Genomic DNA, 9,677 nt, shown 5'->3' with positions numbered 1-9,677 from the left:
ATTGGGTAATTTTCAAATCAACATTTAATTACTGTGATTAGTTCCATTAACACGTTGAATGCCACGCCAATTTTACGTAACTACAAACTAAATTTGCAAATATAGACAGATTTGGCTAGTTTATTAAAGGTTTAGCATTACATGTCGGATAAAAATGGTGAATTATAAATGCCTACGAATTGTTTAAAAATAGTGGTGAATAAAAATCTACTAAATTCACATTATTAAACCCAAAATCACAATAATTAAGTAAATTTTGAATAAATTTTCTGCAATTCCATAAAAGAGTAAATTTTACAGTTCTATATCATGTTATACGCTGTTAGCCAGCTGTTTTTCGAGGCCTATGTGAAAGGTCAGTGTCAGCAAGCGGTGGCAGACGCAGCCTAAATGTAATTTCAGTGTCAGCCACCGGTGGTTGACGCAGCCTAAATGTAATTTCAGTGTCAGCCACCGATGGCTGACGCGGCGCTCAAGTGTTAAGCAAGGATTTATAAATTTTTATTTATAAATTATTTTGATAAAAATAATAATATGTATCATAAATGTGTAAAATCAGGCATGATATTCTTCGACTTATGGTGGAACTTCCGACTTCTAGAGGAATATATTACTTTATTATCTTTAATCATATTTATACATAAAACTTAAAAGTTTGTTGGACACTGTCTATGTACAGTGCTGGCAGATGGTAATAAAAATCACAAATAAAAAAGACTAGTAAAATGCATATAAAATTTCATTTTTCGAGAGTTTAGCAAATTCTGCATTGCATGTAGGTAAAGTATTAGAAACTGAGACAAAATTGCAAATTCTGCATTGCATGTAGGTAAAGTATTAGAAACTGAGACAAAATTAAGAGAGCATTAAATTTTTGGTAACTCTTTGCAATATTTTTGAAATAATAGTTTAAAATAAGCTTCAGCAATTACAATGATAGCTACACGTCTGAATGCCGATACTTCTTCTTGCAGCCTGCTCAACAGATGAAAGAGAAATAATGTCTTCTTGGGGAGGTCAGAAAACAAATGAATCCTCATACGAACGACACCAATTTATAAAAAGATCGTATATAGTTTGTCTAAAGCAAGAACTCTCCGAGCCATTCGTCTGGACCATTGAAGGTGACTATGGTAACGAGGTATAACTATTTCAAGTAGGGGTGTGGAGTTTAGGACTGGCTTTGGCTCAAGTTAAAGAGAGAAAGGGAATTTTTTCTTTAGTCTAGAGTGAAGAGAAGCTACCCTCCCTAAAATGCGCTATTCTTGTTTCCATAGCAGCAGACTTTGTGGAGGGTGGTGTTCTTACCGTAGACAAACTATAAAGGGTGTTTCTATCGCAGTTGCACATTTTTAACGATATGCCTTCGATTAACAATCTAGTAATAGTCACTTACTAAATCTTCTCCAAAGACCTAAAAGAAAAATAACAATTATTATTTCTTTTTATAAAATTAATATTTGTACAAATGTGACGACCATTTCACTAAAATTTTGGAATTGCATTTCTTTTTTAATCTTTCAAAATCTGAGTAAACTTAAACATCAACTGAATACAAGAAATTATTAAAAATTTTACAATTTTATAGTTTATAGTTTTACAGTTTTACAGCTGATCCAAATTTGGGTTTACGACTACTAATAACTAGCTTAACTCGGCCCCGCCGCTACAAGGGGGCATCCGGGGACAAACCGATAACTCGAAATGCGGGCAAAAGTTCAATCACATAAGCAGCACTTACGTCTACTAATGTTAAACTCCGTAGCCTAGTAATTTGGAACCCAATCCAAAGGACAAAGGAACTCCTGGATTAAGTATTGGGAGAAATTTGCCTTCGTGGAGAGCTTTTTGATGGATTCAACCGTCATTTGCGTTACACGGAGAGGAAGACCACGAGAACCACCCACGGTTAGCCTGACGACAGGGGGACTCTAACCCATGATCCGACTACCACTGAGAATATTTCACGTCAGCACTGCGGTTAGTGCAAGTCGGATCCGAAATTCGCATCTACCAGCCATCGCTGAGATTCGATCCTGGTTCCGCTCATTGGAAGGCGAGCGCCTTACAATGAGTGAAACCGGGAGAGGTATGAGAGCCACGATGCACATGAGCCATCGTGGCTCTCCTAACAAAGTGGATAAAATTTATGTCATTTTGCTGCATAACTGGCCAAATCCGACAGAAGTTAAAATGCAAATTCGGCCAGGTCTATATTTGTCGAAAGTCGTTTTTAAGCCAGATTTTGGTTTTTCTCCTTCTGTACCAAATTACTGGCTGCATTTGAATACTTTGGTACTGGTTATTGATCCTGATTATTTAGTGGTTTTGTTTGAACATTTTCCAGAGATTTCGTTATGGTATCAATTAATAATATTTAACTTACTTACCAGGCATTCCCACCTTAAATCAGTACCAAAGTAGAATTTTTTCTCGTTTTCTTTTTTTTTTTTTTGGTGAATGAAATTATGATGAATTTATGAGAGAAAATAGTTAGACTATTTTCTCACATAAATATTTAAATAAATAATTTAAATATTTCCTAAATTTTTAAGGACCATAAGAATCTTTTAAGCTGCAGTTGTTTAGTTTGAATCAAATAGAAATTTTAAGAAAAGTTAAATATATATATATATATTTAAGAAAAGTTTGTTCCCTAATGATGATGGATATAAAACTTTTTTACTCACTTTCGAAATTCTCTTTTAGCTAAATATGCAAAAACAACAACTAGTATCAGAATAGAAGAAATGACCAAAACTGCTACCAACCATCGATTATAATCTGAAACAAATAAGAAGATGACGTTTTAATTTATTAAACATAACCTGAAACAAAAACTTCATAAAAATTAGTTTTGCTTTACACTGTCAAATAGGGGATTTTTATTAATTTAGGACCTAAATCCTCAAAATCCTAGAAATCTAAACCTCCTCTTTTTTTAAAAAACTGTTTGATCAATTTTCCAATATTGCGTAATGCCATTAATGTTTGGTGCATTATTGCCGATTCTGGCTCTCTTGCGCTTAAACTTAATATTCAACTAAATGCATTTCAGTGCAAATACATCTGGATATAATACATCTGGACATAAAAATGGATCTTACATTAAATTTCGTAAATGTATTAGGAGGACCGGAAAGTAATGCCGTTTTGGTGCATTAAATATTCGTTTGTCTTAAATACTAATTCATTTTTTTTTTTTATCTATTTCGATTCATTTTCGATCCAGCATTGGGAGGTTGTGGCTAACGTGGGTAAATACATTATTGATTAAAAATAAAATCTTGATAACAAATATTAAATGCACCGAAACGACATTCCTTTCCGGTCCCCCTAATAGTTGAAATAAACTAAAGACTAAACAGGCTATCAAAAGTCATCTGAGTTAAATACGCCATTTATAAAGTAAAGTAAGCATCTATTTACTAGGTAAATATACATTTTAAAGTAGGTAATAAAACATTGATAAGTAATATTGAGTTCAGAAATACAATAAATAAATACAACAGAAATACAATAAAGAAAAATTTAAGACTATTGCTGATTGTCTACGATCAGCGATACGAAACGAAAAATCTACGATACAATTCACGCAACCTCTAAGCACTTAAACGACACTTTAAAGTTCAGTGTAGCACCTCATGGGAACTGTTAGTCTTGCATATTTTAAACAAACTCTTTTATTAACTGGGAATGTTATCACTTTTATACGCTAGGCCAGTGGTCAGGACAATGGCAACTTATGACCAAGCAGATCATCAAGTAAGTTGTATTAGATAATCCACTCTAACGTTTTTATTTTCTGTTTACTAAGATAATACATCAACATAATCCAAATCAGAAGTCATGTGATCCACCAGTCAAAAAATCAGTGGAAATTTTTTTTTTGTTGAAAAATGATACATTTGAATAAAAAAAACGTTGCCGATCATTGTGTTAGAGATAGATATACATTCACTCGAACTCTCTTATCTTATAACAAGCCCCGATTTAAAGAGAAGCACTTGGTACATTGTTTAGTTTTGTGGAGCAGAGCTCACTTTTAGCGAACGAACCTTCAGTTTAGCGAGCAATCAGTTTATGCAACTAAAGATATTTTCAGTTTATGCTACTGCAAACCATACAATCAGTCATAAATTCAGGAATTACGCACAAATGATGTTTACATTTAACATCCCGAAGGCAATTGAAAGCTAGCAATCAGTCATAAGTCCAGGAAATACATACAAATGATGTTTCCATTTAACATCCGAATGCAACTGTAAGCCATGCAATCAGGCATAAATTCAGGAAATACGTGCAAATGATGTTTCCATTTAACATCCCGAAGGCAACTGAAAGCTAGCAATCAGTAATAAGTCCAGGAAATACGTGCAAATGATGTTTCCATTTAACATCCCGAAGGCAACTGTAAACCATGCAATCAGTCATAAATCCAGGAAATACGTGCAAATAATGTTTCCGTTTAACATCCCGAAGGTAACTGAAAGCTAGCAATCAATCATAAATCCAGTAAACATGAGTAAATGATGTTTTGGAATACGGGCGATTCTCACGAAATATGACAATTCACTGTCCCTTTCTAGATCTAATACTATAATACTAAAAGAACTTTTTAGAAGAAAAAAAATTAATAAATGGCATTGCTGTTAGCATTTTAAAATGATTTTGCACAAGCATTGACTGTTTCGTATAGTTAAAAAATTTAATTGAACTTCAAAATGTCATTTTCCTGGTAACAATGTTTCCAATAATAACTAACTTCAAAACTTTCCATAAATTTTTCAATATCTAATTTTTTTTATTGCAACCGGTGTAAGCAATTCTGGAATATACGCAGAGGGTATTACTTACAAAAACTTCGTTTAAAATAATTTTTTCTATCAATAATTTGTTTGTCCCAAGAAAATCTATCATTTTCCTGGCTACTTTTATTTAGTGGTTTATAACCAAAATTGATAGAGCCAGCAATCAATGTCTTATGTTAATAGACTGATTAGATGCCCTCCTATATGGACATGGACATGTCTTGTTACATGAATAAAGAACCAATTTTCTGGTTCAAAATCTATTTCAAAAATTTTTTCAAGGTGAGTAGGTTTTTGTGTTGTTATTTTCCTGGCTTCTTGAAATAATTAATAACATAAACTACATAGATTTATCTGAGTTATTGTAAGAAATCCTGTTGTTTTCTGCAAAATATAAACGTCTCAGGCTAAAATATTAAATTAAAGTTATATTCTATAAAATGGCGAATTTGTCAGTATCCTGGCTTATGAATTCTAGATCATTGAAGTGTTACCAGAAATTTTTCTTAACTGCTAATACTGTAAAGGATGGAAAGCAATTATTAACCTAATACCAAGTTTATGTAAGATTGTAATATGCTTGAGAGTAATCAAAGTTATTTATTTATCCAATGATTGATTATTATACACAATTTCCTTCCGTACATATCAGCAACAAAAAAATTTTGATTCTTCCTTCAGTGGATAAAAAAAATTAATTTAAGCAATTTATGGTTCATCTAACACATAGGTTCCCAAAGTGGTCCATAGGAGACCACACGGGGGTCCATGTAGACGTGAAAAGAAAACAGGGGTTCACCAGTTGTAAGTGGGGGTCCACGAAAAATTTTCTGGTTTTCATAATAAAGACCAAAAATTTTGGCTTGGATTTACCTATCAGCGTAGGCAGATAGCATCATTCACTAGGTATGTACTCAAAAATATTCGAGACTCAGTTCAAACACAGAATTGAATAGAACAATAGATAATAGTACAAGTGTAAACCACGTGTCGAGACTTGCAAAGTGCCGCCTGTGCGCTCGCTCGCATTTAAATACCCTGCATGATGACTTCAAAAATAGATTTGAAGATATTCTAACGATGGAAATACCACCATGGATCATAACCCCATTTGATAAAACGGAAGAGACGAATGTGGTATTACAAGAGGAGCTACTTGAGCTCAGCACCAACGAGGAACTGAAGGTGAAATTTAAAAAAGGCTATCAAACTTTTTGGCTGCTGACAGAAATCCCCGAAAAATATCGTGGGTTGTGGGAAATTGCGAGAAAATTTTTGATAGCGTTTCTCTCGCCATATCTTGTCGAAAGAAGTTTTAGTGCTGTTACCAACCTGTTAACAAAAAAAAGGAGCAGATTGAACATCACAGAACGGGGATCACAGATTACTTCTTACAAAACTGAAGCCAAATATTGATAATTTGCTGTCAATTCATCAACTACATCCGTCTCATTAAAAGTATGACTATTTTTTATTGTTGATTTACATTTCAGAGTTTATTGTTGATCTTTTGTCAATTGTTGATTGCTTGTAATAATAAATGTGCATTAATTTTGTATTAGCACAAGTATTATTTTAATAAATAGGACACAAGAAAATGTGCTACTTTTTTTTCTTCTTAACACCCCCAATTTAGGGTGATATTTTTTTGGAATACAGTAGAAATGTAACAGCAGGGGGTCTACCGAAAATAGTAAAACTTTGAAAGTGGTCCACGAGAAAAAAAAGTTTGGGAACCTCTGATCTAACATAAAGGCCTAAGTTGAGTTTCTTACTATTTACTTAAAATGAATGTTTTTTAAACTTCTAAGCTAATATGTCATTTTCCTGGCATTCAAGATTGGTGAATTTCTATTTTTTTTCTTCGAGAAAATGTCAATAAACTACACTGCTGCCTGTAAGATATTAATAAGTGTATCTAAAGAAGTGCACAAAAAAATTTTAGATTATTTTGAAGACTTTAAATTTGAAGAAATTTTTTGATCCGAATTGTCATGCTTAGAAAGAATCACCCATACAAGAGAAATTAAGACAGTTCAAAGTGGAATGCGGAAATAAAATAAAAAAAAATAGACGAAGTACAGTCAATTCGCTATAACTCGAAGAACGATAACTCGAATATTACTATAACTCGATTTTTTTATGAGGTCCCGACCCTTTTATCTTCAATTTCATGTTAATTATTCTCGATTACTCGAATTTTACTCCCTATAACTCGATTTTTTTATGAGGTCCCGACCCTTTTATCTTCAATTTCATGTTAATTATTCTCGATTACTCGAATTTTACTCCCTTTAACTCGATTTTTTTTGGATCCTTTAAAGCAAGAAAAAAAAACCTAGGAGCTGAGATCTTGCCCCTTCCTTTGCAACACACACACAATGTCTTTCGCACTCTTCATGGAGAAGCTAAAAATGTCCCTCTTTAAGTATCTGAACAGTGGTTAAATGAAACGTTACCAAATTTACTTCAAGCATACAGTTAAAATGATGTTTTCAATATTGATGAAATGGGTTTATTTTTTAAATGTCTTCCAAATAAGACTATGATGTTAAGGAAACTGCTCAGGGGGTACAATGAGCAAGAAACGTTTGACTGTCCTAGTTGAAGGAAATGCGTCTGTGACAGAGAAATTGCCCTTACTTGTTATCGGGAAATATTGAAATCCCCGATGTTTCAAGAATGTAAAAACGTATCCTTTGGATTACAAGTCTAACAAAAAGTTTTGGATGACATCAGTTTTATTTGAAGACTATGTAAGAAAATTGGATCGGAAATTCTTCGCTAAAAAAAGAAAAGTGATACTTTTTATGGATAAATTCACAGCGCATAGTGATTTACCTAATTTGAAAGCAGTAAACTTGCAGTTTCTCCCGCCAAACACAACAGCAAAGTTGCAGCCGATGGACCAGGGTAACATAAAGTGCTTAAACAGTCTTATCGTAAATGGCTTGTCAGAAAAATGATCTTAAATATTGCAAGCATTTAGAAGATTTGTAATTAATAAGCACTAATTAAATAATTCAACAATATTTTGAAAGTCCAAAACCTAAACTAACGGTAAGTCGAACTTCCGATATGTCGAAGTTTTTCGTCAGTCCTATCAGATTCGAGTTATCGCGAATTCACTGTATTACGTTTATAATTTAGTAAGTTTGAACTTCTATGATTTCGTTTTTCACGAATCCGTTTTTCACGTCACTCAGTCACAACGAGCATACAATGAGGTCCCTTCGCTCTAGTTATGCATAAACAAAGATGCATAAGCTATAGATGAAATATGCTTACCTGCAACATCAACAGTCAAAGTATTTCTTACATCCAAAACTGGGGATGGAGTCAAATCATTAACACAAGCAAAAGCCCCAAAAATATTTACACATTTAGTTTGACTCGGGCAGATCGCAGGGCTCTCCTCACACTCGTTAATATCTATAGTGTGGAATTTAAAAAAAAAAAAAAAAGAGTCGAATTAAATTAATTTCTTAATAACTATACATCAACACTAAGCATCAGTTTCACTATTAGATTATACCTACACAACCATCAACCCTAATGTCGGATCCATTTGCCTTGTATCCCTCATTGCAAACACAACTGTAACTTCCATCTGTATTTACACAAGTTGCAGATAAAGGACATGGTTCGTTGGAGCAATAGTTAATATCTGCAGAAAAAAATAAATACATTCTTTAATACTCATATTTAACTGATACTAATAGGGAAAAAATTTCTGTTTCATGAGATTTTTGAATGGATTTCCAATCTGCAATCGGCTTCTCTCAAATAACAACAGTTCTTAAACGATTTAATAATACATTCTGAAAGAGGGCTTTTTGAATATTCACTACTAAATACTATGTGTTCAGACATCTATGCTATGTAGTGAGTGCTAAGTTTTTATGATGCAAGGCATACAATATATATATATATATATATATATATATATATATATATATATATATATATATATATATATATATATATATATATATATATATATATATATATATATATATACACACCAAAAAGCCATTACATTATGACCCCCTTTAAGCCTCAAAACTGCTAAGCACCCGCCGTGGCATTGATTCCACAAGAAGCTGATAGGTAGTCTGAGGTATCTGGTACCAAGCGCTCACCAACTGGTCCTGCAATTCTCTCACATTGCGAGGGGGTAGCGTGGCAGCACGAATTTGGTTTTCCAAGTAGGACCACAAATGCTCTATTGGCAATGTAATTACATGAAGCAATGTAATTACAAAAATATTCTAAAAGAGAGTTTAAATTAATGTGCACAATGTATTTTTATCATTATTTTAATTAAGAAAAGATGAATTGAAAGATAGATTGTTTAATGACCTGGCTTAGAAAGACGTGGAAAGAAATTTTCATGTACGTGAAACAATGTAATTTCAAAAAAATTCTAAATGAGAGTTTAAATTAATGTGCACAATGTATTTTTATCATTATTTTAATTAAAAAAAGATGAAGTGAAGATAGATCTTTAAACTTTTCAATAAACAAAAAAAAAAAAAAAAAAAAAAAATACAACAAATAACTTACTCGAATTAAAATAGAAATTTTGATTAACAGATTCTTCATAAAAATCATCCGCAAAGTAATTATAATAATACACAAAAATAATGAAAAATATAATCAGTAAACAAACTACAACACCGGTAAAAATTTTACATAATTTACTTGGAAACATGCATGCTCGCATGCTTGACATGTATGTCTAGTAAAACCAAAATTCACAATAAATTCGAATCTAGAGTAACACAATGAAAGATAAGAGTGTTTGTTAAAAAGGGAGAAAAAAAAATCTTTATCTCATTTAAGAAATGATAAGGCTTCATTGAT

General features: G+C 32.5%; 1 protein-coding gene across 1 annotated transcript; it reads right to left on the bottom strand.

Moving 5' to 3' along the window:
* Positions 1–600: 600 nt before the first annotated feature.
* On the bottom strand, positions 601–9,659 carry LOC122273947 (uncharacterized). Its single transcript, XM_087163503.1, has 5 exons — positions 9,378–9,659; positions 8,347–8,478; positions 8,100–8,243; positions 2,691–2,784; positions 601–1,414 (listed from the first exon to the last, which is right to left on the bottom strand). The coding sequence occupies exons 1-5, from the start codon at positions 9,544–9,546 to the stop codon at positions 1,396–1,398; spliced, it is 558 nt and encodes a 185-aa protein (XP_087019629.1). The 5' UTR covers positions 9,547–9,659; the 3' UTR covers positions 601–1,395.
* Between the last annotated feature and the right edge of the window lie 18 nt (positions 9,660–9,677).

The sequence above is a fragment of the Parasteatoda tepidariorum genome, chromosome 5 (assembly GCF_982258835.1).
Source record: "Parasteatoda tepidariorum strain Cologne lab strain chromosome 5, Ptep-v5.0, whole genome shotgun sequence".
NCBI lineage: Eukaryota > Metazoa > Arthropoda > Arachnida > Araneae > Theridiidae > Parasteatoda > Parasteatoda tepidariorum.
Note: the sequence above shows the minus strand (reverse complement) of the source record. Positions and strands in the feature narration are given on the sequence as shown.